This window comes from Lonchura striata, chromosome 1A (genome assembly GCF_050655825.1).
Source record: "Lonchura striata isolate lonStrDom1 chromosome 1A, ASM5065582v1, whole genome shotgun sequence".
Taxonomy (NCBI): domain Eukaryota; kingdom Metazoa; phylum Chordata; class Aves; order Passeriformes; family Estrildidae; genus Lonchura; species Lonchura striata.
Window position 1 is genome coordinate 62,126,287 of NC_140741.1, and position 27,446 is coordinate 62,153,732.

Sequence of the window (27,446 nt, forward strand, 5' to 3'; positions counted from 1 at the left end):
GGTTCTTCTATTCTCAGTGGACAAAGACAATCATCACAAATGTCACCTACGTGACATGCTTCTTCCCAGGCCTCAGGTAGAGAGCTGCTCTCAAAAGCAGCTGATATGGCATAATAATAGCAAAAACATATAGTTGTGTCTAGAAAAGAGACATCAACACTTGAGTGACCATCTCAGACTGCCAGCGGGCCCTCGCATTTGTGCAAGGTGACACTGAACCATCCTGACTCTTCATCCAAGGTAGCTCTCCTAACACATACTGCTGTAGGAGAACAATCCTGGCTCAGCATTTCTTACCCAATTTCAACATGTAAACCAGGTCTCTTAACGCCCTTCCTAACACTACACTCTACGTATACTAAACTCCTCCAGAAACCCAGATATTTGCTTTATAAGCTCTAAGTTCATCAATGACACTAACTCCCTGTGGCATGACCCTACAAGGACCAACTGCAAAGATTGTATAGATTACAAATTTTCTACAAATGCACTGTAGAACTTTAAACAAGAAAAGTCTTTACACTAAAAACAAAGTAAGTTATTCCAGTCTCAAGTACTGTGATACAGATCTAACATCTGCATCCCCAAGATCTTCCCTTATTTTACAAGAATGGAAGGAAATATCTAAGAAGGTAATAAAGACATTAATCTGTCACTGAAAAAGTGAATTTTCACTGTTCACATTTGGTACATGCTGGAAGGCAAGTCTCAAAGACATGCAGATACTAAAGAACTGAAAACCAAAACAAATTCCATCATGATAATAACTTTTCAGTTAATAAGAGGAGCACAATTTTTTTTTTTACTTGCTCTTGCTTTCTCAAAGAGCGACACTGTGATACCAGTGATTTGGCATCAAAGAAAAAAGTAAACTGAGTAAATGCAAGACTTTTCAAATAATTCAGTTACTTCTTGAAGTGCACTTCATATTTTATATATAAAAGAAGAAAAAATCCATATACTGCATTTTAAAAGCAGTATAAAAATGCATTTTTTAAATTGCATTTTCCTTGCATTGAGTGCACATATAAAATTTCAAGAATTGAAAAAAAGTAAATTTTACCTGTAAATGTATACAAATATGTACTCAGAATTAACATTTCACCCATCCCTCCTATGTATACCAAAGAAGAGCATCTGATGGTTTTGCTTGTCCCAGAAGTAAAAAATCTTTCTGGATATGGATATCCCAAAAATGTTTTGAACAGAAAGATTCATTAAATAACTTAACCTTGTGAGGGGAAATAAGTACAGTGCCATTTAAACTACACTTTTAATATGTGAAAAAGTACTTCCCTTCTCCCGGCTCTTTTTCAGAATCTGGTTGTTCATATTCAGTGACTACAGAGACTCTCAGAGTATTGGGGAACTTCAGCTGTGGCTTCTATAAGTCCAAATTTTTTCTTCTATTATGGGAACATTGTCATAGCATGTGCAAAGTGCCCAGACTGATCCTTTGGGAATTAAGTTAACTCAGGGTAAGATACTGAGATTCACCACCACATCACTCATGCACAAATGGTGCATTCCACTAAATGGAAACTATTTCACCAAAAATGTTACCTGATAGCACAATGCTATCACAGAAAGCATCAAACAACCAGCCTAAACACAGAGGTGATCACTACCTCCTGCTAACATGGGGGCAAAGTTTAGGACATTGCTCTCAATGACTAATGCACATGACTCTGTACCCTTCTGGATTTAACCTCCAGTAAACAAGTTAGAAAAGAAAATTCATTTAATGTAGGCTGACATGACAGATACGGACCAAAAGTAAGCGTGGGCAAAATTTGGAGTTCTAATTTCCCTAAGGTACCACCGAACTTGTAAACCTGCAGTTGTGAGTAGTAAGCCTCAGCTCAATTTTTCCTAATCATGCCTTGCAGATACCAATTCATTAGTCATTGTTACTGAAGCAGCAGAAGAAACAAGCAATACCTATCCTGACAAAGTAGCATAACATTTAAAGAAATGAAAAGCCAATGGAAAATCTCAAGAAGTAATAAAAACGGGTTAAAAAAATGCAGGACATAGGAATCAACTAAAAGTGACAGGGTAACAAGCATTCCCTAGAACTCATCATTCAGGAGGTCTGTATTTCAAACATGCAACAGGGATTAATTTGCGACTCCAGTTTTGACTAGACAGCCTTTTACATAAATTACATTTCACCTCAGAACCAGTCAAGATGTAATGCAAGTGATTGTCTGCATCTGTCTTTGGGGATGCATTGACCTAGTTAGCCATCTAATGCAATTTTTGGCAATTGCTTCTTAAGTTTTTCCCTTTGTGTTGTTTAGTATTAATTTTTAAAGAGAATGTAAGTGTTACTGTTTCTCTGCATGGCAGCTCAGCTAACACCTAGAGAGCACAGGAACAGGCTCCACTGATGGTGTTGGGTTTCTAAAAAACTTGAGAACAGCATTACAGCACCCTAAGCTTGTGAAAGAACACACGTCAAAGCACCAGCTTCAAACACAACAGTAAAGCCAGCTGAAGCAGATGTCTGAGACAGCCCCTGTCCCACCCCCTCTGGTTGTTTCAGACTTGTGTGAGATGTGCAGACCACAGAGAAATCCCCCCCACAGCACCTAGGATCCAGCAACAACACAGAGACAATTTGTTGTAGTTTTACCTGCACAGAGATTACTCAAACTTGCCTCCAAACAATGATGTACAAGAGAATGTCACCCTGAATGAAGCGGGACTCTATTCAAGAACCATGGAATAAGAGCCTGAACACTGCTCAGTTTAGCAGCACCCACGTGGGTACATTTGACAGAAGTGTTGGTATGAAGCCAGCTCTGTCAACATCCACGCTTGGAGCTTCTGAAGAGCTTCCACCCACGGCTGGCACATACCCATTGCCCTCCCCTCAAAGTGCACACAGCGTGCTCCTATACTTCAGCTTCAAATTTTGAGGATGGTTTAGTATTGCCAGGGGTATTTGTGGGAATCCCATCACAAGCTTCAGGCAATCCTTAGAAACTTCCTTGGGTGCCAGGCCCTTGTCTGTTCATTCTCTGTAAAGTGGGATTAGCAGAAATTTACTGCATGAAGGATTTTGAAAATACAGTCTTTCAGAAATCAAGAGATGCATAATTTTTATATAGAGGCATTTCCTAATCATATTGCAAAACAATAAATACTTCTTTTCTGAAGCAGACTGAAGAACTTTGTTAACAGAAGACAAATTACAAAAAAAAAATCTGTTCAAAATACCCAAACTAGTTCCTGTAAACTTTTGGAAAACTTAGTTATTACCCTAAAAAAACCCAACCAGATTAAATGCATAGGAACACATGAAAAGATGAAAAAACCTCACATTAAAAAAAAATAGTTATAGAATCAAACATTCACATTCCATACTGGAGTTAACCAACAGCTAGCATTTAAATAGGCATAATGTACTAAAAGTTTACATGTGACCAGAATGTTTCATGGATAATAAATCCAAAATCACCAGAAACTAGTGTGTGTACACAGATAAATAGAAATAGATACAGATATATATCTGTGATATTTACTTAGCTAAAATACCATTAATGCTCAAGATCTGTTCTTTCCTAGACATTTGCTGTTGACTCCTGCCGAACCAAGACACAGCTAATAGGACTACAGAAGCAAACACATGAGCAGAATTACAGACAGTTTAATGCTTTCATTTCCATAAAAATGTGAACACTTCATTTCTGCATGTCCTTCTAACATTACTCTGAATGCTCTTTTGATGCTGCCAACACATGCACTTTGTTAATTAAGAAAACCCAAATGTGCAACTATCTGCCTGCAGTCACTTGAGTCCCTTCATCATCTGTAGTAAATGAGACAAAAACAGTCATCTAGCAGCACATTTATTGCAATGTAACAGGAATAGTAAATGGTGTAGGCACATTCCTTAGGTGGCACCTACAGTATGTGAAGTATATTGTGTCTCAGAAATGTGCGGAAGCCAGAGGACTTGATACCTTGAGTCTATTCCCAATTCTACCAGAAATTAAATCACAACACCTCAACAATTTATCCTGTAAAATAGTAAGCTGATCTTCATCTCCCATGAACTGGGAGCTGAGTGAGAACCACTACCTAGAGGCTATCCAGTACCCAGAGGAAGAGTTAAAAGAGGAACTGAAGCCTTTATTTCCAGCCCATCTTACACACCCTCTGTCCAAAACACTCCAAATGGAACAAAATAGTGGTTTGCTTAAGTTGTTAAGGAGTTTGGTGCCATGCTGTGCCTTCCAACATTAGAGTTCAACAAGAAATGCTTTTTCTAAGGAGAGAAGAAAGGGCAAAATCTGGTTCTAAGACTCACCAGTAGCTCACAATTACAGGCTACTTTATGGAACACAAAAACTTTGCTGATCTATTATCACAGTAGTGGTGCAGTTACTGTAGTAACAGATGTTCTTACACATTATTACTAAGAAATATAACGTAGGGAAATATACAGAGCCCTTATAGGCTACACCAAACATTCTCTGCTCTCACTACACAGTAAAATGAATCACTGAAAAAACCCACACAGACACTCCCTAAAGAAAAACACGGGTCTGTACTCCATGTAATTAAATCTTTTAAGTAAGCCACTAGCAATTTTTTTCTTCCAATTGAACAAATAAATTTAAAACCTTCCTGAATGAATTTAAATGTCAAATCCAAGTTTATTCTACAGGTAAAGTTTAGCTGTGATGCACTAGTTCAATTCAAGCCCTAAAGGCACCTTCTATTATAAAAGGAGTTTGTAAGTCATTCAAGGCCTATATTCTCAATGGAACTCAAGTTGCAGATAACACTTTTTCCTTTGCAGCTACTTCAACTATTACAAGCTGCTACAAAAAACTTGAAAAAACTACTGTGCCTATCACCATGGCATCAAAATATTACACTTTTTATATTACATCATACATATGGATTTACACAAAAGTACTGAGTAGTTATCTATTGTTATGTCTTGCTATTAGAACTCACAAATTTTGTCTAATATAACCCTAGTATCTCAATATCATTATTATGAAATATAAGCAAAAAGTGGTTCTAAGGTTGATTTTAGCATAAAACAATATTCAAATTTGCAAAAACATTTAAAACTTAAAGGGAAAGTTTTATCACCAAATAAAATTAATACATGTAGGAAGAACCAGAGGAGGAAAAGAAGACTTTGAAATTATCCTAGTCACAATAAAAGAAATCTGCTTTGAAACTGCTGAGCTAAAATTGAACAGCTGAAAAGAAGAAAAATATAAAATTAAAGCATATTAGAAGACCTCATTTTAAAATATTTTTTGTGATGCCACGTCTCTTAACATATTCATTAAAAATTGCAGTCTAGTAAAATGCATCTAAATCCGTGAAAGACCCATGAAGGTTTTTCAGAATTCATGTTTTTAATGTATCTGCCTGCATCTGAACAGAGAATATCTTGGCCTCCATCAGCCACAGTTGGGAGGAGCTGTCAAAGACAAACCAGATGATATTTTGTGTTTTGAGCCAAGCTTTCACAGCACAACAGACCTGGCTGCAGATAGTAGGGAATGTTTCCTGGATCAGAACAGAACACTAAACTGTGTGATAAAATCTCAAATTTGTAAAATACACACAAATTGCCTTAAAGCAATTAAATAACAACAACAACAAAATTCTATCTCCTCTGTAATGCTGCTTGGTTACACTGCAGTTGCATTCAAATATAGAATAAATTAAGCTACATTTAAAAATATGTCTTTCTGTTTATTTCTAGGATTTACATCAAATACTGCATGTCAACATACCATGATGCAGCCTTGGACTACATACATTATTTCTAGGCTTACAGAATTATTCATCAACCATAATTTGGTGAATTTGTTCACAGTTATATAATATAAAACTGGCTGTCTTTCTGTGATAAAGCATTCAAAACCAACAGCTTCCTTGGCTACCAGCAGCTCAGATATCCAAAGCCCTTTGCTTAGGTCTTGATTGTTCCTGCTGGATAGGAACTGGAGCACAAATCCACTATCCCAGTACCACAGGCAGCAACCAGGTAGCACAAACCCCATGTCTTTTCAAGCTATTTAATTTCTTGTATTTGAATAGTTAACACCAATTATTTGAATTATCAAGGACAGCCATGTGAGCACCCACTGTGATGAGGGAAATCACTGTCTACCTAGTAGATAATGCCAGAATCTCTGCAAATTTAGGTTGATATTTTCACACAAAATATTCTCAGGCTATAACTTTAAGAAAATCTTGACTGTTGTTAAAAAAGGAAACTTTATGAAATCTGACATTATATCAACTGAAAGACCCAGTTTCAACCTTGGACTAGTGCCACATGTTCCTATCCTGCTAAATGAATTTGAGCTCCTGTAAAGCTCTGTCAGAGTATGGCACAAAAAATCAAAATGTATGAGTGACCAAAAAGATACCACTTGCTTATTATGTATGCACACTATCCTTTAATAGGAAATTTTGGCTGCAAAATATAATTTATAATATACAAATTAGGCTGCCCATACTCCCTTCTTAAAAGACAAAATTCCACATATACTGAATCTTGAGTTCTCTGTAGTCTAGGCTATGGATTTGAATGATATACATATGACAGATAGGACAGGATGATTAATTTGAGGCAACTCACTCATGAATAGGAGATATTTGGGTATTCTATAATGGGTTGTTCTAATAATGTGCTTCAATGGATGTGAAGCCCTGAACGACCTAGTCTTGAATGAAATAGTGTCTCCATTCTTATCCTAAACTCCAATTAGAGTAGGATTATCACTTCTCATTATGTTCTACCCTATTTATTTGCAACCTGCTATCCCCTACCCACCCCACCAATGTTGTGTTCTTTGGTAAATCCTACTTTAATTTATATTCTGATAAAAGAATCGCATGCCTCCTATCTCTTGAGTACTACTAAAAATAATCATCATTTCACAAGCATTAAAAATTTAAAGTCTTGACAGATTACGAAAGATGCAAAGGTAGTATCACCATTTAAATATACTTAATAAAATCTATTTGAGAAAAGATTTGCATATATGAACATCTTATATATTTATTTACCACACACAGTAGAAAAAAGGAAAAATTAAAGGATGGAAAAGTACATATATTGGAATGAGCTTACAATAAAAAAATTTTAAAAATTAAGGCAAACTAATTAAGGCAATATAGATGTATTTTTCTTTTCTTGGATATTTTTGGCTATGGAATGTACTATTCTGCAACTGCCACCTTTATTTTAGACCAGCAACAGTCAGAACCACCTACATTTTAAATTTGCTTTTTTATTGCCATAGAAACGTATATTTGCTTTAACTAAAAATGAAGTCTTCTGCCTCAATTATCTACTTTCTATATCATACACTACAGAAGACATAATTTATTCATTTACACATCCATACTTGCATACTTTTAACATAAGCTACATCCACCTCAGCTACTATGAAAAATCACATGTGGTTTGTGTTAGAGAAGATAGTTATAGAACATTTATATTAAAATTGATTACTTCAATATAAACTCAAAAGGACAGAATTACCTTAAAATTATTAATGTTCTTAAATCAACCCCATTTCAAGTATACTTTTGCCAACTTTTACTTCAATAGTAATGTAATGTTCAGAGCAATCAAGTGCCATTTTATTAAATAATTGTAATTAAACCTTTCCATGTTCAATAAAAGATGGGAAACACGTCAAAACCCATACTAATAAATGGTATTTTTGTTCTCTTTAAAGCCACTGACACCAAGGAGAATGCACACCAAAAATTTAAAGACATCCAATGCTAATAGAAACCCAAATATATTAATGCAGTTTTAGTACCAAAAGAAAGCTCTAAACTATTCCTGTAAAGTACTGAAGTGCTGTTCTACAAGGCAAAGATGTTCCTGAAGTCCTCCCAGCCCCAGCTCACAGGCTGGGGCTCACAGACCCCCCAGGACCAGCACAAGCTCAAGATGCTTGGTTTGTGACCTCTACAATAAAATGTGAAAGGGGAGAACCAGTCATTTCACCAGGAAAGGCAGAGTAAACATCCAGCATGCCCAACTGGAGATATTTAAGCTCTTACATGCAATACAGCAATCTGAGCTCTCAGCAGTTCTACAGTCTCCTTGCAACAAAAGTGGGGGAAAAATAACAGCATGTAAGGTTTACAAGTGCTAAATTTTGGCCTGAAGTCCACTATCTAAGGGAGGAATAGAATACTCACTATGTGTGGCTGGGAAAAGGAAAAAAAAATTCAAGTTTCCCCCACATTAAGTTACAGAACAATTCTAAATATAATTCATAATATTGGATTAAAAAATATTAATTAATAAATCACCATGGCTGCACTGCAGGATAACTTATTTGACTACATAACAACATTTTCCATCTGATTTTTGGAAAATATTTGAATATCCATAGATATTAAATTATACCAGCTTAGAAAACATTATTTCTTCTTAAATAGAAATACTCAACAAGAAAAATTTTCAAAACCACCATTACCCATAAATGCAATATTTACCTCTGACTACTCTAACTGCTCAAAGGAAAAAAAACATACACAAACTGACCACTATAGGAACAGTGATCCTCTCCTCATAGTAAAGATATTTAACAGAATAGTGGTTTCCTGAGGGGGAAAAAAGAGATTGCTAAAAAATGACCGGTGGTTTTTGGTGAAGGAATTGTTGATGGAAGGGGTAGGATTTTTGTTGCAGAGAAGTTAGGTTGGTTTTTTTCAGGAAAAGGAAAACCTGAAAATAGGGGTGGAGAGGGACCAGTCATACAGATTTTTTTTTTTCTTTAATTGTTTTCTGAATTGTTAGCTGAGCTAATCAGAGCTTTTTGTGCAGGTATTTCTAGAATATGATTGAAATACAGTTCAATATTTGTGAAAGCCATGATTTCCAAAGAATTCATAGTAAAAACAACAAGAAGAAATCCCCCAGACACATTCATCCAGATGATAAAAGGAAGAGGTTAATCTTACCCTTCCTGTTCTGGTGTGAAATAAAACACAGTGGAAGCTCTTTCCTAGGAATTTGGCTCAAGAGCAAGGCTACCATACTACAGTTGTTGAGCATCACAATGGCTTATGGGATATGACTTAAAAAAACCCAAACAAACGGCACACAACCGAAAAGGAAAGCAGAATTCTAACATTTTCTTGCCCAAAAAGTTATGAATAAAACAAAATTCTGAACTGGTTCACCATTTCTAAAAACTACAGTCAAACAAAATTAATGTAAAGAAAGAATCTGTTTCTTCTCTCCTAGATGACAGCACTAGGCCTATATACATTGATTCTAGTCAAACAGCCAACATGGAAGTACCATACAATTTTTCAATTATTTTTCAAAGTAATAATCCCAACAACTTGCTTTCTTAAAAGGCAAAGCTTTCTTTCCAAGGAAAGCTTGAAAATATTTGTGTAAAGAAGCACAGGTCGTTTGGAAATCACAGCAGCAACATACACAGCAACAAACAACATTAAAGCTTTTGTTGTTTTTTTTTTCTCAAATCCATCTTCTGTCAAACAAAACACAATCCACATCTGGCAGCATGCTAGTTATGGTAGATGTCACACTGTTTGACAAGATTTACCAAAAAGTTCAATGAATGAATACATTAACTATCAGCATTGTGCAAGGACAGCTGATTATTCTGAACCAAACTCTTGAAGTTCACTAGAAGAACAAAGTGTCTGGAAAGCAGCAGAGAGAAAAAAAAAAAAAAAAACCAAACAAGAACAAAAACAAAAACACCCACTGCTATTATTTTAAAAGAAAAGGGAAAAATGAGGATGGACAAAAATCAGGCAGACAATACCTTGGGTGAAGGTCTCCAGGAAGAAAAAAACTTTATTATATTGTAGGAGCAGAATGTGACCTTATGTAAAAGAAGTAAGCACAAACACTGTTTATAACCCTTCTTCCTATAAACAAAATCCTTTAATTTAAACAGGCTGTATAAACACTGGGTTCACCTGACTACTGAATCAAAACAAAACTACTGCTATTACAGAATCATTAACATCGGCTGGGTGGACCAAGCTCCACCCTTGTGCAAAGCCTGTCACATAAAAGGCTGCAGAGGAAGAGTCATACAACACTACAAAACAACATTATTAAAACAAAAAAAAAAAATTATTATTATACTGAGAAGGCTAAAGTGCAACCAATAGATAAAGACTGCCCAACTACCTGTCTGGAGCATTTACATATCAATATTGTTATTAAAATCCTTAAATTTCTTTTAGAGTTTCTTCACAAGGTCTGAGAGCAAAGAAGCAGCAAGATTGTCTCCAAGTTTTGAAACAGAACCTGCTCTAAGAGCTAGCTCAAAGAACCATAGAACTAAGCGTAGCAAAGCGTTAAAAATATTCCTCAGCAGTCTATAAAAAAATTTCCTCCTATACCCATTAACATTTTCACATAACACTGTATATTTTGTCTGAATCCCTGTTGCATGTAAACAGGAGGCTCAGGCAGGAGTATTTGACTTAGAATTGTGTATTCAGAGCAGATGCTGGATTCAGCAGAGAAATTATGAAGAACCAGGGCTTTTTTTTTCCCCCTTTTCTAATTAACTGAGCTTTTGAATGCCATTAGCAGCTCTAGAGGCACCATAATTTTATTACTCCTTAAGAAAGATATACAGAAATAGAAAAAGCAGATGCACAATTTCAGATGGAAAACAAGTACATCAGTGTAACCATGCCAGAAAAAAAACAAGCCCCAAAACACAAATGTACTGTGAAGGCAGTGTGTGCCCACCTCTCCCACAAGAGTGCGCAGGAAATTCAAAGCCGTGGTTTCCCATTTCTAACACAACCAAGCTACCACACTGCTGGCACCCCAGTTCACACCCAAGCTGCCCTCCAGCACACTGGCAGATTCTTTTTAATTTTTTTCTGTTTCTTTTACTATTACTCATGTTATACACATCTACTTTTCTTTTTGTTGATCAAGAATATTCCCCCTGCCCCACCAAGCCCTTCAAGTTCAACTTTGCAGGAATCTTTTGTCCAGCTTTTCCAAAATTTCACACACCACACTATTTTGGGGGTTTTCCTCTGACTGAGAAGGCACTACTGTAAATTTAAGAAATACTGTTTGAAATTTATGTTATTATATAGAAGATTTTTTATAACAGTCCAAGCACTACTTCTAGAAAATCGAAAAACGTGTCTAGCTTATCACTTTCCAGCACTGAACTGAGCTCTGAAAAGACATGGAAATTGGGGCCAGTAGCCATTAGCTTCTAGCAGCTCATCCAGGTCAAGTCAGTTGGAACAACTTGTTTAAGTCCAAAAACAAGTAGCTTTTGTATTAAAAGAAATAGATACTTTTCTATAAATACAAATTTCTGCAGCGATCCCAAACAGACAATAAACATGAAACAGAGATAATTTTAATACTTGAGAGCCAGCCGAAAATGTCTAATTTTGGCTGCTCATATTAGGAAAGAAAAATAAGCTATTCCATTTTAAATTGTCCAAAGGGCAATGGGAGGAAGCATCGGGATTTGTTTGGTTTTGTAGCACAAATAACAAATTCCTATTCACTTGGATTTCACTGAAACACACTATCTATATTCACTGCCTCTTCTTTAAACAATTTTTGATTTAGAAAAACCACTGTCTCTGATAAAAGGATGTTAATTAGTAGTCTTTTCTTCCAACATCTTTTCACTCTGAAACCCTTTTTTTTTTCCCAAAACAGATACCTGTTCCTAAACAAAGTATGGGGTGCAGCAGAATGTTCAGTGCTGCATTCCAATACTGTTTCCAGACATGCAGTCCCACAATCAAGCTTAGAAGAGCAGCAGTTCTGAACTACACAAATACAAGCAAATTCAGATTCAATCTGTGAATAATGTCATTTGGCTTAAAGCAAATTCATTAATCATCAAATCTATTGTTGAACTGATAAAAGATGAAGTATTTTTAATTTTATTTTCCAGACTTGTAGCTTGAATTCTCTGTAGGCTTCAGAAGCTGTGACCCAATAAAAAGCTTATTAATGCTGTCAATAAAAAGCTAAGTGTATTATTTCCAGAAATTTCATAGTGGATCTAACAAAAGTAAACTAAACTAAATTAAACCTGAAAATGTCCTGCCTTTCAGTTCTTCCCTATGCCTAGAGGAAGTTTTACTTTTCCTGCCCTTTAGGACTACCATACATGAAATCTGTCTGGAATTCAGGCAAAGCAGAGCTTGTTCCAAAACATACAACTGATCTGTGATTCTCAGACTGGCCATTAACCACCATTTCCAGTATTACCACGTTTCATTAAATAAGATTACAGCTGATGTACAATAATAATAAGCATGGCTATCACTTTTTGAACATCAAGCATGTCAGGCAATGGCCTTGGCATAAAAAAGACTCCCAGAAGCAAGAGAAGAATTACGAATAAGAATGAAAACTGCAAACTTCTAAGTATCTCCCTAGAAAGATGCATATAAAATGGTTCCAGCCAAAGCCACAACCAGGAATATAACAAGTTAAAATATTACTTAAGAAGAAAAGATGCAAGAAATAGAAACACTGGAACCAGGAAAGACTGAGGGTCCAGATCTCCTGCCTCATAATGTCATATTTTAACTCTCAGTTAAATGGATAAAATTACAAGTTGAAACCCAAAAGCAATGAGGTGGTTTTACCTTTCTGTCATAACACATTTATCTCCAACAGGGAAATACAAAACGTTAAAAAGGAGCCTGACTCACTGCTGAAATAGGAAATACAGCAAAAATGTTAAGTGAGTCAAGTCTATAAGACTGAAAGAATGGCATCTTTCTTGGTGTCACAAAAAAAGCTCAGCTATAACAAAAGTGCATTAAATAATGAAAGCACAGGAAAATGCCTAATCTAGAAGCAGTGCTCATTATGTAACATTCTGGTACAGAATGGAAGGTTAAACAATTGCAATGACAAATTTTATAAATGTCTCACTGAATTTCACAGAAGCAGCATGGTTCCATGCACTGCTGAGCCCCAGCAGTTTTACATGGCAAAATCAGTAAGCGTAACATGTGCAAAGAAGACAACTTCATGATCAGAAGCAGACACATGTACATGGATAACAACGGATAACAAAAGGCAAAGGTGCACATGCAGAGCAGATAAGGTCAAGAATCTCAACCCTAATTCACAGGTTAAAGAAATGTGGGAAAAATAAGGCTGGGGGAGATAACACTGCTCTCCTAATTACAATTCACAGTTACACAGCCTTCATCCACACAAAAATAAATGTCTAGTCTTAATGCAAATGACATTCATTTCATCAGGATGCTAAGTTAGTACCAAACATCACTTCTGATTTTGTGTGAAGTACCATCCATGCATCCTGACACATCACAGCTGAATACAGCTACATGCAGGGGTGGGAGGAAAAGCCATGCAGTTTGCAGACACTTTTCACCCAAAAAGACAGTACAAACAGATACTTTTCTCCAATTTGTATTGAACTTTGTAGTACTGTCCAGCATATGTAAAATTAACAATCTATTGAAAACACCACAACTTGGATGCTATAATTATTTCTTTCCAGTCAGAAGTGACTACTAGACTGGCAACAAGTAAAACTTTTACAAAAGGTCTGCTAGACAGCTTTATTTTCATGCACAAACCACCACATTAAGTTCACACCTAAGTGCTTGCTCTAGAACTAACATTACAAATCCCACACTTTAATTTGCTTAAAAACACAAGCTACTTCATCTATCCTCACAGCCTGACAAACCTGGTGGCCTTCTATGATGGGCTTACAGTAGTGGTGGATAAGGGAAGGGTAAAAACTATCATCCACTTTGTGTAAAGCATTTGACGTCATCCTGAATTACACCCTTGTCCAAACTTGGAGAGATGTGGATTTGGTGGATGGACCACTCAATGGATAAAAAATTGGCTGGATGGTCACATTAAAAGATTTGTAGTCAACAGCTCAATGTCCAAGTGGACAGAAGTGACGAGTGACAATCCACAGGGATCAGTACAGCGTCAGCTCTGACAGCAACATGGACAGTGGGATCAAGTGCACTCTCAGCAAGTTTGCTGACAACACCAAGCTGTGTGGTGCAGTTGGCATGCTGGAGGAAGGAGATATCATCCAGGGGGATCCTGACAAGAATTACAGGTGGGTGTGTGAGAACTTCATGAAGTTCAACAAGTGCCAGGTGCTGCAGCAGGGTCACAGCAATCTCAAGCACAAAGACAGGGTGAAGAATGGATTGAAAGCAGCCCTGGAGAGAAGGGCTTGAGAGTGCTGCTGGACAAAAAAGCTGGACATGAACCAACAGTGTGTGCCAGAAGCCCAGAAAGCCAACCACATCCTGGGCTGCATCAAAGAGATGTGACCAGCAGGTCAAGGGAGGTGATTCTCCCCCTCTACTCTGCTCTCATGAGACCCTACCTGGAGTTCTGCAGCCAGCTCTGGGGCTCTCAGCACAAGACAGATGTGGATCTGGAATGAATCGAGAGAATCAGTTGACCACACAGCTGGTGCACCTCTCCTGTCAACATAGACTGAGAGAATTTGGGCTGTTCAGCCTGGAAAAGAGAAGGCTCTGGAGAGCTCTTAGAGCTGGGGGGGCTTACAAGAAGGCTGGAGAAGGACTTTTTAAAAGGGCATGTAGGGACAGGATGGCAGGAATGGCCATAAGATGAAGGAATGTACAGTTGGATTAGCTATTAAAAGGAAATAATTTATTGTGGGGGTGTTCAGGCACTGGATCAGGCTGCCCAGAGAGGTTTTGGATTTCCCATCCCTGAAGGTGTTCAAGACCAGGCTGGATGAGTCTCCAGGTAGAAGGTTTCCTGCCCTTGGCAGGGGGATTGGAATTACATGCTCTTTAAGGTCCTTTCCAGCCCTAACCATGCCATGATCTTTGATTCTGCAATTAAGCCCCTGTGCCAGTGCTTAGCTGCATTGCTATGATTTGATTGCCTATTTTTAACTGAAGTGCACTACAGAACTCTGCCTTAACTGTACTAAAAACTACAATTCAGCAGTCAGACTTGTTTTGCTAGGAAAAGGTGTGCCAGAATACTCTCCCAGCAATGTCTTTGATCTTTCTCTCAACTGCAAACCCCTTCTGACCATTCTCTCCCTTTTCTCCCCATGAGGCTTCAGAACTTAAGCCAAGCACTGGGAATCTGTGAGACTCACAGCATATCTGAGGGAGAAGGTCACTCTGCACCTATAAACTACTAAAACTACTATGCTCAGTTCTTCGGGAACACTGTTTCTAAAATCTTCTTAATTCCAATTTTCCTATCACCAGCCTGGTTTTTGCAGTACAGCATCTGAGAGCTGATGTTAACAGATGATGATTAGATGATGACAAAGATTTGACTTGTCTTGAAATGTTACTGCAGAATGCAATGCCCTCCCCTCCATTTCAGAAAATGCAAGGGTACAGCACCAGAAGTCATACTGCAAGTACATAACAGAGCACACAAAAGCAGTATCCATGGCTGCCAGAAAAAAAATGAAAAAATGTCATTTGTATAACCAGTCATGAGGAAAGTATTTGTCAAAAAGATACATTATTTTCCTGATGCCAATCTCAAAATGAAAAAAATGTAAGCTGCTTATCAGTATCAGCAGCATTAATTTGATTGAATGTATTGGAAAGGACACAGAAATGTGAATCATTCACTGAATAGGTATCCCATAACTGTATAGAAGACTTCTGAAGCAGAAGTTTGTTGCTGAAGGTGTTTTTTTCATTTTGAAGACAGATGCTGCTTGATGACCATGTGAAAAATGCAATTAAGTTCTCTAGTTTTATGACACATATTTAAGCCAAACTTTAAAATAGCTTAAACAATACAGATGAAGTTTCTGACGATTCACTCCTCAGTGATTGAGAACAGTTGATAAACAGTTACAAGAGGCATTACAGTTCCTCAATGTGGGACTGGAGAATGTGTTATGGCTGCATTGTGTTACTCCCTTGCAGTACACACAGCCTTAGTTTCACTTAGAAAGTGATGCCCTAAGGAACTGGCAAAGATGCTTGTGCATCAGTCAATGAAAAAGAATATCTGTCCTTTCTCAAGAAATAAAAAGACAGCAAAGGAAATGGCACTTTTACCTAAAAGCAAGCCAGATGATTTTCAATATGCAAAATCATCTTTCCTTGAATGTCATGTACACACACTGCCAGTTCAGGTTTATTAAAGTTTTTTGTGAAACTGGAATGAGGTTCAAAATTTCTGATAGGAATTATAGTCATCTGTCATTGCTATTAATTAGCACTTTAAAACACTGTCTGCCACAAATAGGAAAAATTAATAAAAAAATTTTCACATTAATATAGATAAGCACCCCCACCAAAAAAAAAAAAAAACCAAAAAAACTACAAACACACACAAAAAAACCCCAAAACCTTACCCAAACTAATAGCAATATACCCATAGCAAAATAAAATGCAAAGTCTTTGCAGATGTACATGTTTAAGTTGTCAGTACCTGAAAACCTGCCAATGAAACCATGAACAGAAAGTTGCTTTTGCACTACACAAGCAAAATTCAATACTGGGGATCCAGACAACTCCTCAAGAAATGAAAGCAATTACAATTTAACACCACCTGTATATACCACCTGTAAGTCACAGAAAGGTAACAAAAGCAATGTATGTCTTGATGCTGACATACAACATACCTCTTTATAACAATGAAGGTCTTGAGTTAAATGAGATTAAATACAATTATAATCAAAATCAAAAGTGACCATAGCTTTCCAATGCCTGACTGCTAAGAATTTATAACAAATGGGACAGCATATACTTGTAACTACCCTCATTTTTATAATGCCCTTGGGTAACAACTCTGAAGCTGTAGATTACCTGAGAGCAAAACATTGATTGTCTGTCACCAAGCTTTCTCCTAAGAAATGTGATTGATTTAACTAAACTCCAGGAACACATTAAGTTTTGGGGAAAGTGTGTGGGGAAACCAAGAGACCTGCATATCCCTGACAACAATCTCATTGATTGATGACACAGTTAATGTCCCAGTCAAAACTACAAATATATAAAGGACTTATTTAACAATGGAGCCAATCCTACTGTACCTACAACACCACATTTGATTCATAATTGTCAAAAAGCATAATGGCAGAAGATTTAAGAGCAATAAGCAAGGTCATAGCCTATAGCCCAGTGATGAAAAACAAGGGATTGAGTAGACCAAATGCCTGCTCCTTTTATTTCTACAAAGTGTTAAACTTTAATACTAGACATTAAGTGGTTTTCCACAGAAGTGAATAGCCCAATCCCTAATTAGAATGAAGAAGTCCTAAGCAGAGGACTCTTAAGCCCAAGCTGTTCTATGAATACCCTCTTCATCTTTTTATCAAATTAGCTTTCATGAACTTCATTTCCCAACCCCAAAGAACTGGGAAAAAAAAAGGTATCCAAAGCCTCAAAAACATAATGTAAGGAAAAAAACCCAGCTGTGCTTCACACTAGTGATGAATATTTTAAAAACCTTTCAACTATATATGTCAAATAACTTTTTCCAGACACATAATTATTTATTGTAAGGTTCAAAGACAAACTCAATAAGGCAGTGAGAATAGGTATTATCAGATGCTGAATCTCAGGTTACACAGATGTAAAGTAACATCCATTTTTCTTTCCACCAGCTCTAAAAAGTTACAGTATTTTCCTGTCAAGGATAACTCTTACTTAAGAGTCTTACTTGACATAAAGCACAGAAAAAATAGGCAGAGTAGAGAAAGTCAATCAAATGGTAATCTTGTTTTTTAAGTACACACATGAACACAAAGTTTTGAGCAAGTATGACAAAAAGATTCAAAAGAGTGAAAAAAAGGATCTGATTTAGGTGCCTTACTCTCTTGAGGACAGATCAAAAGGACTTTCAGAAGTTGCTTTTACAGAAAAAGAATCTCTGTATTAAGCCCTTGTTTTGTACATCTTTTCAAAGGCTTCTTGTCTAGAATGCAGTTTGCTGGATAATTGAGGCATGTACAATGCCTTCTGACCTCTCTTGTGTCTGTTTGGCCTTTTCCACTGATGAAAGAAACCAAACTTTATTTTATTTATTTTCACTCTTGAAGATGTGCATTCTTAAACTTACCCATTTTCTGAAAACAATTCTCACATAAGTGTAGGTGGCATAAATTTAGAATCCTACACAACTTTACTCTTCCCTCACTTAAGAAATCAGAACCTAATTTGAAAGTGCAGGATCATAGAAATTCTTCATTTTTGAAGCTATCAGTACAAGAAATACTTCAAAGAGCAAACTGATAAATAAAAGCATCAAGCTCCCACAGGCTACAACGTCAACATGTCTTCTGATTTTTATCTTCTCATTGATAGATACAGTGGCCAACAAGTATTCAGCATACCTGCTCCAACCTCTTTTTCTTCTTCTTCAATGTTGTTTTTGATGCTGTCATACTCTTCATCAATTGCCTGGTTGCCACGCATTTGAGACAGAATTCTGCGTGCCCTCTGAGTCTGGCCTTTCTGAATGAGCCAGCGGGGACTTTCGGGAAGAAACAGGAACCCAAGAAACTGTATAACTGCTGGTACAGCCGACAGGCCCAGCATGTACCTGGAATTAAATAAGAAAATAGATAAATATTTACTATTTGCCTACAAAAACACACTATTAGAAGATTCAGTTACAGCTAGTCAAGCTGTATTTACAGATCAAATCTCCCACCCCTCGTATTCTTTCTCACTGTAAGTTAAGGGGCCAAGGATAATATTTTGCAGGTATTCTAGAAAACATGATTTCTCTTTCATTTCCAGGGAATCTCAGGGACATGGTAACTTCTGCCACCACTGACTCTAGTATCACTGGTCCTGAGGACACTAAGGTAGACTAAATAAAAAACCTGATATATTACACTGGTTTGGAAACTGATAAACCCTTCAGTGACAATAATCAAGAGAAAGAAAAAGCAAATGCATGGAGAAAACCAAGTACTGCTGATGACAAAGATGAGATTGAAATCCTGCTGTTTAATCAACATATTAAAAACAAACAAACAACAACAATAAAAAACAACCAGAAAACAATGCATAATTTGGTCAGTAGTACATAGACATAGACACATTTGCCAGTTTTAATTTTGAAAATTTCTGACAATAAGCAAAAACACTGGAAAAAATTCATTTCACCAGCACAGCAATTTACAGGAGATCTTTCAGAGTGACTGATTTTAAATCTTCAGTCAGATGCAGTGTGAGGTTTTAAATCAAAACTGCATTTTAGATGCCCAAGGGTTACTATTTACAGCATTAAGGCTATTTCTCTACTTAACAGAGAATTACCACTGGTAAAAGCACAGTTATGCTTCCCAGGGATCTGCACTGACATCTGTGGCAACACTCAAGCAGGGTTATTTGTTCCATCCAAAGTGAGGGAAAAGGCTGTGCAAGCCAAGCACACCACAAATTTTCATGGGTGGCTCTGGTTTATACACATCACATTTTTATATTTCTTCAATAAAACAATAAAAGGATAAAAAGAACTGCAGAACAATGTATAATTTTGTTCTGCTTTTTAAATCTGACTTTTTTCCATTTACACTCACCCAGATTATTTTCATTTTCATTAAAGACTTCAAACAGTGCTGGTGTCACCTGTACATTATTGCAGTTATCACAGCTTTCACATCAGTGGATATAATCGTTAAACACCTCCAGAAACCAGTCCCTCTGAATATAGAAGTAGCCTGTACTCATAAACAAATTCATACCTTGACATCAGTCAGGAAATTAAGGAGATTTGCTAATCTCCTCTAGCTCCTCTCTCCACACCCCAGGATGCATGATTTCACAGGTGGTTCTGCAACCTCTTACCTAGATCTTTTTATAAAGCATGCATCAGATTGCTAATTGAGTAGAAAGGAGAGAACTATTATTGCAAACCTTATGTTAGGGCAATGAACCAAATGCATTTGTCAAGTTCAAATGCATTTTGAGTAAAAAAGGAAAAATACATTATAAATGCCTTCTTAGAGGCATTTGTGGATTTAACAAAGAAAAACATGGGCAGTACAACAGGCAAAAAAGTGGAGAATGGTAAAAAGAATACCCAAAAGGCAATGCAAAGTGGATGGCCATCCCAGGACAATGAGCATTCAGACCAGTCTTCCCACCCCCAGCTGAGCCCACAAGTTCTTCTTAAAAACAGTCAAAATTTCCAAAGGTCATACAAGCAAAACTTGGTCTAGGAAAGGGCTCAGTTAGCAGCTCTCTTTTTTTTTGATAACACTTTAAAAAATTATATAGCTCACTATTAGTTAAAAAAGAAAAGCATAAGAAAGAAAATAAATTCAAACCATAAAGTTGGTGGAAGGCTTATTAGCTGAGTTGTCTTCAGTCAACATATCTAACTGTCACTAATCCACTAATGTTCTCCTTCCTCATTCACTAATGCTCTCATTCAATAATGGCCTCATTTATTCCTACACTTTTCCTTCTCCACAAACATTTTGGTAGCTGTGCACAAAATACATAGACCATTGAAGCTCACCAAATTGTAGATTTGATATCTTTATTGGAGTGATATTTAGAAAGCCTTTTCTATTTCAAATGAAGCATAAAACAAACTCATAGAGATTAAAAAACAACTGCTGTATCCTGTCAAAGTGCATGCTGAAGTACGTTTTCATGCATCTAAGTATGCAGATTTAGTCCTTCAGACTCTTGTTGCTTAAATTTCTTCTCCTCCAAAGTCCTTCAATCACTTAAATGCAGCAGAGCCTCCAGAACTAAGCAGTTGGGTGCCTGCAATCATCTTAGGAGGCAAAATCAATTAAGGCTCCTGAAAGCTTGATTCATACCCATTGGACTCTATTGGATTGTTTATCACAGGCAAGACAAGAAACATACAGACAGTGCTCCCTCACTGAAGTTAGTTTCCAATTTGCAAAATTCTGGTCAAAGCTGAGTAAAAAGAACAGGCCAGAAGGAAAATGTTTAGTTGACAGGGAACATCCATTGCAAGTTCTAGAGTTGGTGAAATTTTTCAGAGCAAGCCATTTTGATATAATCAATTTAGAGTAAAAGCAGGCAATTTTAGACATTTCACACAGTGAGCCAGCTTTCAGAAATCTAATATAGTTCTTTCCTATACAGATTACAAGACGTTGTGTTTGAAGCCAGATGTCTAGCAGACCTGAAAAAATCCAACATGAAATTTAATAAGTCTGCTGTAACATTTCTCCTTCTCTGACATACTGCTGCAATACTATTACGATAACATTAGCAGGGTTTATAAAGCTAACCTAAGGGTCATGTTAAATATTTGTTTTCTTTGGTTTATTTTAATTTAATATCCAGCATTTCCAAGAATAAGCAGAGCCAAGAAAAATTAAAATTCCTTATTGTTTGTTACAGCACTCCAGTGCTAAGCCATTCAGTCAGTAAGAGATACAATAATTGCTGCAATGTTCCTTCTTATATGCAATGACTCAGGGGTAGACACTTGTGATTTCTCCCCACATGTTTGCTGGCCAATCTTTTCAGGTGACAGACCATCTGTACTCTTCCCTGCTCAGCCTTAGGTTGCAATAAACTAGCTGAGGATGGTAAACTCAATTAACAGCTCCAGCATTGCAGCTGGAATACTTGGAGACCTCATCACTGAGGTGGTAGCCTGTTTCTTCACTCCACTCAATCCAACAGAGCAGTATTTGTCACATACATAAAACACAGCATTACTGCAAAAGTCACCCAGCACGTGCCCGCAGACTGCAGAAATTATTGCTCTTCTCTACTTCACACACTGTGCTGCACTAAGACTACAAATACAAGAGAAAGCCACAAACCAGGAATAACAATGGATCACTAAGAGAGGTTGCACAACTGAAGCATGTGACATAGAAGAGGCTGAGATAACTGGGTTTGTGCTGCCTAGAAAATAGATTTTTATTATTTCATAACATGAACTTTTAACTCTAAATTTATGCTACAATATCCTTTAATTCTTAGAGATTACTACTGCTCAGATTAAGAATATTCATACTTCACCTCTATCTTGCACATATACCATATTTCTTACTGGAAATTTGCCTTTTGAAAAATCAGCATGTAATTATTGTAAATGCAAAAGGCAAGCTACCTTCATAAACATCATGACAATCATTCATGCTTGTGATGCATATTTATTACTCTCCCACTTTAAAGTTTAGCAAAGTCAAAAAATCTGCACACAATGTGAGTATTAAGCTTAAGCAAAAGCAGTAGGGATCTATATTGGCAAGATTTAATTACTGAAGTTCCATTTTACTATACAGTTTTATCACTTCCTATGTAAATTCTGTTTTACCACTAAGAATGATAATAGCTGTCAGCCAAATCACAACTATGGCAATTTGCTTTTAGCAAGGAAGGCTCACACACCTCCATCCATCCTTCGCGAGGTAGCTGAAGATCCCATCGACGACGCTTGCGAAAAACTGCCCTCCAGTGATGAAGAGAGTGTTAATGGTGACCAATCTGCCTCGTAAGTGTGGTGGGGCCACTTCTGCAATGTACACTGGCACAGTCATAGATGCTACACCTACAAGAATAAATTAAGTTACAGTTATTAAATCAAAAGAGATAGTACATTGCTTTTTCATCATAAAGTACTATTTTGGGTTTGGCTGAGACAGAGTTTATTTTCTTCCTAGTAGCTAGTATAGGGCTATGTTTCATATTTGTACTGGAAACAGTGTTAGCTATTCAGGGGTGTTTTCTTTATTCCTTACACAGAGCCAAGGCCTGTTCTGCCTCTCACCCCACCCCATCATCGAGGCTGGGGGCACACAAGTAGATGTGAGGGGACACAGCCAGGACAGCTGACCCCAACTGATCCAAGGGATATTTCGGACTACATGGCATCATGCTCAACATACAGAGCTAGGGGCAAAGGAGGAAAGGGGGCACATTAGGAGTTGTGGATTCTGTCTTCCCCAACAGCTGTAACACATGGTGGAGCCCTACTCCCCTGCAAATGGCTCAACACCTGCTTGCCCATGGGAAGTGGTGAATGAATTCCTTGCTTTGCTTTGCTCGTGTGCATAGCTTTTGCTGTACCTACTAAACTGTCTTTATTCTAACCAATGAGTTTTCTCGCTTTTACTCTTCCAGTTCTCTCCCCCACCCTACCAGCAGGGAGTGAGCGAGCAGCTACACAGGGTGAGTTTCTGACCAAGGCTGGGCATGACAAGCAGAGACCCAAACTGAGCTGGCTTTGGTGCCCAGTAACTCCACAGAAAACACAACCTCTCCTGCCCTGAGTGACCACCCTAACAGATGGAGCCCAAAGTCATGGACTAAAGGAACTCAATGGACATTTATGGGCACTTTACAGACATTTCACAGGGGTGGTCCACAGACTACAGGAATGATATCTGTGTATTACATCAAAGAATGGGAAGAGGGTTCCTGGGTAATAAGAATGAACTGAATCTAGATAGAATAAGGGTGAAGAATGTGCTGGTTTCAGCTGGTGTAGAGTTACTATTCCTCATAGCAGCCAGTATGGGCTACATTTTGGATTTAAACTTAGGACTTCGCGTTTACAAAATTAACTCTATTCAAGGCAAAATCTGCACACACTTAAATAAAATAAGCTGGACAATTTGATTTCTGACTTTCAAAGGATGAAAACAAAAATGCAACTAACAAACTCTAGAAGCATACAAAAAGTAAATGGTTGCTAGCAGCTGTATTGGAATTTCAAGGTTGGATGTAATGATACAAAGAATAAATTTATTCAATTCAGATTGTGTGTACACTGAAATTAAATAAAAGAATAGATATAACTATAGTTTCAAAAGAAAGAAATGCTTTGTTCCAAGTAAGCACACATAAGTCAAAGTGACTAACTGAAGTCATCAGGTGTTCACAAAACTGTTTAAAAAGAATTTGAGCATAGTTTCCACAACAAGAAACAAAACCAAGGCCAAGCATTATTATTATTATTATTATTATTATTATTGTTATTATTATTGTGTAATTTCATTACTGTTATAGAACAAATTCTTTCTTGACTTAGTTTAAAAATATTCCATGTGCTGTTTCAAGTACAGGCTGGCTGGGCTCTGAGCAACCTGATCTAGAGAGTTGCCTCCCTGACAATGCAGAAGGATTGGAACTAGATGATCTTTAAGGTTCTTTCCAATCCATTCTGTGATTCAATGCAAAAAACTCTGTCACCATAAGGAATCAAGAACTAATGCTAAACCACAGCTGCTTTTTATTCTGTCCTATTTCCTACTAACTAGACAACGAGTCATTTGTGCAAAAGACAGAAATGTCCACACACAAACTGTAAAAACAGTACAACAGTGTATGAAGAGCACACCTGGGTGCGGCACATGCTTTGGTGGTTGAAATCCCTAGTTCCTTACAACAAGCAACAGTGATTTTTTTTAGTTAAAACTAGAAATACACTGGCAGCAGCCACTCAAAAACCTATTTTGACTGAAGTCAGCTGTGATGCAACTTGAGCACAGTGAGCACAGCCAAGCACCATCAGACACAACACATCTTCCAGCCTGGGGCAGCTCTACCAGCTCCATACAGACACCCCCACACCATCACGGGTCAGTGTCAGAGCCCCATCAAGAAATAGGGTCACCTAAAAGCAAGCACATGGCTCTTGAAGCACAGCTATGGTTCCTGACTTGAGTCACAGTAGAAGGGCTTCATCATGGGATGACAGAGGCTTTAGCTAACATCCACTGCCCAGCTGACTCGCCAAACTAAGAGCACAAAATCATCTTTAGCAACAAGGTTAGCCTGGCAGGATTGCTGGGAGCCTCCAAAAGCTCGAGCGAGGAATACAGATTGTTCAATAATAAAATGGCATGAGAAGACCCTTTGTTGTGATAGGTAAACACTCACAGCAGCCTCTCAGCATGATAACCCAGTTCCCAGCAGATCCTCCCAGGACATGCCAATGCTTCCTTTTCTTATCAACTGAGCAACCAGCACAGAATAAAAAACCCAAATAAAAATGTCAGGGGAAGAAAAAAGAGCATTAAAAATTTCTTCAACAATTTTCAAAGGCAACCAGAATGTACCATGGAAAGAAGCATTCAAATAGTCTTTTGTATAGTATTTGACAGAGAAGTGAATTTTCAAGCCCAGCCCACCATTAGGGGTGTATCTTCCATATTTCATGTCAGTATTTGAAATACTGATTATTAAAGTGATGGAGACTGCACACATATAACAGCAAATCCTTTTTGGGAAAGCGCGGGCATGAGTCCACTTGCTGCAAACAAAAGCCACCGAGGACTCATGTGAGGCCACTGGAGCAGAGGGGCAGGGCCCTACACCTGTGGCAGCCCTGGCCTAGTGAGGATGAGCCTTCCTGCTCCCCCTGCCACCCTTTACCTTGGGCATGTCACCTCCAATGCCCCTGCTTGCTCCCCCACTGTGGTGTGGCCATCTTCCCATAGGCTCTTTGGGACTGTATGTTGTGTCTTTGACACACATAATGATGTAGTGAAGCTAATTTGAGACGTAAAGATGGCAACACCTATATGTGGTTTTTACTATAAAGCAGTCAGAAAGATGTGCACAAACAAAACCAATATATGCTTTGTAAAAAAGCTACCTTTTACCCCCTTTCAACTCTTAATGAATACTGATTCTACCACCACCTCCAGAGGAATCTTGTTCAAAGTATACCAGCGAAAAATGCTTCTCAAGCATCCAAAAAGCAGAGCCACACCATTGTCCAGACCAGCAGCTCTCACTGTTGTTCAGAGCACACCACGAGCCCTGAGACACTGCTAGAACCACTAGTAGCCACAGCTACAACATTTGCCTCTTACAGGTGAAACTAAAACCTGTCGCATAACATAGAGGTGATACAAAAGTTAACATGTATTTGTAAAAAGACTTGAGCAAGAGGCATCATGACAACAGATTAATTGTTTCTGCTGCATTCTTCTCACAGATTGATGACTACAGGAATAAAGAGAGAAAAGGAAGCTTGCACAACCCCAACAGTCCTGTCACAAGCTAGCCAGTGATATCAGCTATTCAGCTGGCATTAATACAATAGCTGAAATTATTTATTATCAAAGCTGCAATAAATAGCACTAGATTTCTCGGGGAAACCTAAGGATTTAGGGTATTAGCTCAAAATCACATAGAATTGCTTAGACTGCTAGAAACATTTGAAGATCATCTAGTCTAACCACTGCTCAAGCAGGGGCAGGGACAGATACAGCAGGCTGCCCAGAACCATCCTCTGTTAGGCATTGACACTTGATGGTCATTTGTGGATTTCCAACCAAAAATGACTCTCTAATTCTGCAGCTTCCATGCCAGCTTTCTTGCCCTGAGAAATGTGTTGACAATGTTTGCTGTCTAAAAACAGCCTTTATGGATTTCTATTCAGACCTTACTTCCTCTACTGTGTGCCCCAAAACCTACAGGTTAAAAACATTCAAGCAAAAATTTCAATTCAGAAGACACATTTGTTACATATTTTCAATTATAATTTCAATATCAAAACATATGCTTTACTACTTTGAGTCTGAAAAAGTACAGCAGGAGGTTTAAGGGAACAGGAGGAGGCAATTAGGAAAGCCTTCCTCGGTCATCTGACAGTCACACAGCAAGCATTCATATACAAAAACAACGTTCTTCTTGAAAAAAACACCAAGAGTGAAAAAAGGCTATTCTGAAACTGAACAAAATAAGAGAAAAAAATCACATTACTTTAAAGAAATAATATTTTAAATTCTCAAGTTTGCATTTAAATTCAAATTTGCATTATTCATTTGCTTTTAGCAGCCGTAGAATGCGTTTATGTTCTCCAGACTTTCCTCCTCTGATTTCCATTTAAGACACACTAGAACACAGGAGAGTAAGTTCTTCTGAAAAGGCATAGTCAGAAGCAATGCACTAGCCAAGTATAAAAATCTCTAAAATGCATAAGGAGTATTTGTTATGTAATTATTTTAATAGCCAGATATAAAAGAAATTTGAAAACAAAGAACAGCTTTCCTAGCAAAACAAATATAGCTGAAATTGAATCTTTCCTTAATCCCTCATATGAGAATGCTTTCATTTAGATGACATTTTTTAATATGCTCTCACTGTTAAATTGCTCATACCAAATAAAAGATTCTGACTGTAGGCAAGTATATTACTACCTAACTAGTAGAGCTGATAAGTGACAGGACATGAAAAAAAAGAAAATTAAAACAATTAACTGGAAATCTGTCAGAGAAGGCTGAAGCTCTACATTGTGCGCCACAGCTATGAAATGTGAAAAAAGAGAGCAGGGAAGTCCAGTCTTTATCCATTTGAGTACCCAAGGCATGAACTTTCTGATCTCATTAAAGGATAAAGCTTAAAAAAAACGTAACAGAAGGTTCCTTAAATTTTGACCAGAAGATCCATATAATTATTATATGGGAAGCATCAGATGCACAATGGGCTGAAAA

The 27,446-nt window shown here is 37.5% G+C and overlaps 1 protein-coding gene across 1 annotated transcript in view; it reads right to left on the minus strand.

The window, feature by feature from the left end:
• Positions 1 to 27,446, minus strand: part of SLC2A13 (solute carrier family 2 member 13) — a 140,552-nt gene that overhangs the window by 91,521 nt on the left and 21,585 nt on the right. The window contains exons 2-3 of the mRNA XM_021539109.4: positions 22,390 to 22,549; positions 18,378 to 18,586 (exon numbers count right to left, since the gene is read on the minus strand). Of these exons, the coding sequence (XP_021394784.3) occupies positions 18,378 to 18,586; positions 22,390 to 22,549 (369 nt within the window). The remainder of the gene's footprint in view (positions 1 to 18,377; positions 18,587 to 22,389; positions 22,550 to 27,446) is intronic.